Consider the following 5,196-nt stretch of genomic DNA (forward strand, 5'->3'; position numbering starts at 1 on the left):
TTTATGTCTTTGTATCAGCTGGTTATTTACCTTAAGTGTTTGAAATGCTGAATATACATTTTCCTTAAATTGAATCTGATATAAAGCCTCAAATTTTTATTAATAAAACATCAACACATTATTCGGTTGTATGTTACATTCACTCTATAGACAGACATGATTCTTGCCTAAAGTTTTCAAACTTTATACATTTAAAATAAATTCATTTCAAGTAAATTTTAAGCAGATTCACCTGTCTGGCCAGTTTCAAGGGGAATTATTTCTAGTTACCTAACCAGACTCTACAACCATTTTGACATTAGTACTATAGCAATGTTATAGGTCACTGCAACCAAGCAAAGTCTAGGTCTGTATTATTATTATAAATAAGAATATATTCCACAGGTTCCCTAAAACCAAAAGCCAAACTTACTGTCAAGTCGATTCGACTCACAGCGACCCCTCTTTGGATTTCTGAGGCAGTATCTCTATGGAAGTAGATTGCCCCATCTTCCTCCCGAGGAGTGGCTTGTGGGTTTGAACCTCTAGCCTTCTGGTTAGCAGTCAAATGCCTTAGGCACTACGCCACCAGAGCTCCCATGGATTCCCAAGGTATACACTAACTTTTCAACTTAAAATGAACTGCATTACTCAGAGTTCTCCTTCAGTGAAAGTAACTTAGGAAAACTAGAACACTAATCACAGGTATTAAAAAAAATAATAAAAAATCATTTGTTGGTAAGTAAGAATACCCCAAATTAACTTAACACTTCCAACATGAGATAGTGGCAATGCTAAGGTGTGTGACTAAAACTCCACTATGAATAAAAAGGCCTGTCATCCCTGTAACTCTCCACTGTATCCTGAGAAAAATGCCTGGTAAATAATTTCAGAAAACAATGTAATTTTGTTTGCTTATAGGTTTTGTTTGATGCCTAGGGAGCCAGGTGCAAAGGAATTCTCAGATCTTTACCCAAAATAAATTTCAGAATTATGTACATCCTCCCTACAGTCACACAAGGAGGGTCTCATGATTATTTTGAGGCCAGATGTACCCAATTTCATAATTACTCTGCAACTGAAATAAACAATGCTAGAACCATATATAATCTACCAACCAGATGTACCATCACCCAATTTTGTAGCTATTCCCTAAACATCAAGTAATCACTGAATTTTTACTGAAATTCCTTGTATTCTCTAATAAACTCTTGAACTGTCTCATCCTTGGATTACTTAATTAATAATCCCATGGAATTTGTGACTCCACTTTACAAATTGTCTTGTGCCTTCGAGTCAGACCCAACTCATAGTGACCCCTCCTTGGGTTTCTGAGGCAGTATCCCAATGGAAGTAGATTGCCCAATCTTCTCTCTGAGGAGTACCTGGTGGGTTTGAACCGCCAGCCTTCTGGTTAGCAGTCAAGTGCCTTAGGCACTAAGCTAACTTACCCCTCAATAAAAGCTCTTTACTTTTAATTTCAACCAGACTTTTTTTTTTTGTCATTTTTGCTCAACAACATTGATAAAATTTAAACAGGGAAATTTACACTCACCTTTATTTGTAGGTATTTTTGCCACTTGCAATGAATTTATGTTAACTGTCTCTAACTTGAAGGAGCTCTGGTAGCACAGTGGTTAAAGCATTTGGTTGCTAACCAAAATATCAGCAGTTCAAACCCACCAGTTGCTCCATGGAAGAAAGACAAGGCAGTCTGCTTCTGTAAAGATTTACAGCCTCGGAAACCCCATGGGGCAGTTATATTCTGCCACTTCTCGGAAGGAAGATTGGGCAATCTACATCTGTAATGATATTGCCTGGGTCGGGTCTGACTTGACGGCACATAACAACAACATACAGTGGCTATGAGTCAGAATAGACTCAACGGGAGTGGATTTGGTTTTGGTTTCTAATATAACTATTTGGATTTTTCTAACCTTTTTTATGAGTTTGTATAATTTTGTTTTTTAAAACAATGACATAGACAATACCACTCATATATTATGTGTAACATTTAATTCAATGTAATAACTAGGATCCTAAAGAAATCACAAAACTCTATTTCTCATAACTTATTATTAAGACCAGATTGGCTTAATTGCCCTCTGTCCCCTAGAAATTATTTCTGTTTATTACATTTACCAAGCACCTCTTCCCACAAGTTGCTGGCACAACTCACCTGAGAGTCTGTGGGTCTATGGGGGACTCCAGGAGCACCATGGCACCAAGCAGGGGAACGGTAACGCAAACAGCAAGCATCAAGAAAGTCACGCGGAAGACTCTGCCACTAAAGGTGCTGCCAGAAATAAAATATACAGAGGCAGTCAGCAGAGACTTAAACTGGTGACAAGCTTGCCTGGTCTTTTCAGCCTTTCCTGAAATGCAACCAGCAGAAGCAGGACCTCTCGCCCAGTGTTCCCACTGCAAGGCCACTTACTCCCATGGTTTCTCATTAAACTCTGTCACTGTTTGCTAAGATTGGCAAATCTGACATGGATAAGGACAGGGATGTATGGAAAGAGTCTGTGACCACCACGGTAACATTAGGAAAAGGGAGCACACTGAATTGTGCACATAAGAAAGAGATGACAGATGCTAATACCAATCAGTATATCCAAAATTCTGCATTAGCATTAACACAAAACACCAGGCTACAGATAAACACGTGGGCATCTGAAAAGATCAGATGGGTCAGTGAACAGGAGCATATTCTAGACCAAGGATAGATTCAGCAGAGGCTAATCTTGCACAGACAGACATCAGTGATACAAAATGTCTGCAATCTTTACAGAAACAACATAAAACAGACATAGAGTAATCCTAGACACTGTGGGAGAGAAATCCAATGGCTACTGACTCAGGACCATAATACTGGGGAACACCAGACTCAACTAACTGGCACAACAAAATACATGAAAGTCTAATTCCTCATCCTACATTGGTGAGTAGCAACTGGAGTCTTAAAAGCTTTCAAGTGGCCATCTAAGATGCAGCTAATGGTCTCATATCATTGGAAGCAAAGAACAGCACCAAAAAAAAAAAAAAAGAGTCATTCAGATTTCAGGGACCTAAGAATAAGCTCTGTTTGCCAGAGACAGAAGGGATGTACGGGAGACTGACAATGGGAAAGGAGACAGTTGGTGATTGTATAAGTGCTGCCAACTACTGAATAGAGGAGCACAGTACCCTGTTTACTTAGATAACATCTAAATAAATCAAAAATCATGGGCAAATCACTTCAACATACAATCACAAATTAAATATAAACACAAAAACATCATAATGCCTCAGAGACAGCAGAGCATCACAGTCCACACAAAGAAGCAAGATAAAGCAGGAGAAACAAGGGACCAGGATACAGACCCAAAACACATCCCTGAGGAAGACACAGCATTGCAACTCCCTGATAAGGAATTCAAAAGAGTTATATTTAGATACCTTCAACAAATTGAGAGACAGATCAAGGAATATACTGACAAAATTAAGGAAAACACAGAGAAAACCCTACAAAAATTTCAAAGACAATACAAGAACAAAATGACAAAATAAATGAGAAATCAGAAATGATAAAAAATCTACACATAGAAATCCAGAAGATGAATATTAAATTCTCAGAAATGGATTAACACATTGAATGGGCAAAGGAGTAGAACTGAATCAATGGAAGAAAGAATTAGTGAGACTGAAGCCAAATACCGCAATACTTCTTTGGAAAGGGAACAATCAGAAAAACAACAATCAAAACTAAATGAAGAAAGCTTAAGAAAAACCAAAGTGGAGTCTTGTCAGTAAGCACCATGCTATTTCTCTCTAGCATCTAAATGCTTAAAAAACTAGGTACAGCAGTTTAGATTAGGAATTTTGGTGCTCTGAACAGCTCACTGAATCAGCGTGCACCAAACACAGAAGAGCAGAATTAGAGGAAAGGCACAGGGAGGATTATTTAAGAAAGAGCTACCTGACAGAAGATGGACAGGCAGCCAAGAGAGGCCACTGGAAACTTCTCTGGGGCAGTCACTGACTGGCGGGCGAGAGTGGCCACCTGAGATCCTCATGAGCCAAGAAAGAAGACACCCTATATCAGCATACCAGTGACCACTCCAACATCTCAGCAGAAAGCCCTAGGGATCTGCCTCCAGCACCTGATTTTGTTGGTAATTTGGGTAACCTGGGTGCAGGAGGGTGCATGCAGCACTGCTGAGACTCAAACGGAGAGCTCACTGTTGTGCCAGGAGGGCGAGCATCCTCCCCTCTCAGAGGGTCACTGAGTGGGCTTGGGTCAGCCTAGGAGACATCGTGCTTATCTTTGTCATGGATATTGGGACCACAGTTTACTCACAGGTATTCCTCCAACTCCAACACAGCTGAAATCATGTGCATCTTTGGTGCCGCAGCTGGGCAGTATCACAAACTCCAGAGTGATTAGTGGTCTGGCGCGATTGTGCCAGCACTGCGGGCAGATGGGTGGGGGGAGAGGAAGTCACGGCTGAGTGCGGTCCCAAGAATTTGCCTTGAATCGGCTCTTTGGCACTGAGGGCCCTCAGTTGTTGTTGTTGTTGTTATGTGCCGTCGAGTCGGCCCCGACTCATAGCGACCCCTCCTTGGGTTTCCGAGGCAGTATCACTATGGAAGTAGGATTGCCCAACCTTCCTTCCGAGGAGTGGCTGGTGGGTTTGAACCGCCAGCCTTCTGGTTAGCAGGCAAGTGTCTTAGCCACTATGCTACCAGAGCTCCTGAGGGCCCTCAGAAGCAGGGTCTTTGAGTGAGCCTGAGCCTGGCGGAAAGTTGCGACTCCCTAACAACAGGAATCTTTCCTGAGATTGAGCTGCGGTCTTGTAAATAACTATGTCATCAATAATAGCCTGTGCAAAGCCCTAGACACCGACCCTAGCAACATCACGCTTTCCTTCTTCTGTTCCCAAATTCTCCAACAATAACTTCACTCATTCGATAGAAGAAACAATATTCAGCCAACTACCATAAAACCTCCCGCTTCGAACTCTAAACCCTCTTTATGAAAAACAAACACATATCCACATTCCACACAGTGATTCCACCATCACAAAGGAAACAGCAGAGCATCCCAACATACCTGAATCTATAATAAAATAAAATACACCAGCTTCACCTTTTCAAAATATTAAACCAAAAAACTAAGACAAAACAAATAAACACATAAGCAGCAGCTAAGCAGCTAGAGACAACCTAAAGAGACAG

General features: G+C 41.0%; 1 protein-coding gene across 1 annotated transcript in view; it reads right to left on the reverse strand.

The window, feature by feature from the left end:
- Window positions 1–5,196, reverse strand: part of LOC103208467 (adipocyte plasma membrane associated protein) — an 89,724-nt gene that overhangs the window by 42,725 nt on the left and 41,803 nt on the right. Inside the window, exon 2 of the mRNA XM_007954174.1 lies at window positions 2,159–2,275. Within this exon, the coding sequence (XP_007952365.1) occupies window positions 2,159–2,275 (117 nt within the window). The remainder of the gene's footprint in view (window positions 1–2,158; window positions 2,276–5,196) is intronic.

Source organism: Orycteropus afer, unplaced genomic scaffold (genome assembly GCF_000298275.1).
Source record: "Orycteropus afer afer isolate SDZICR_OR568_19922 unplaced genomic scaffold, OryAfe1.0 scaffold00440, whole genome shotgun sequence".
NCBI classification, from domain to species: domain Eukaryota; kingdom Metazoa; phylum Chordata; class Mammalia; order Tubulidentata; family Orycteropodidae; genus Orycteropus; species Orycteropus afer.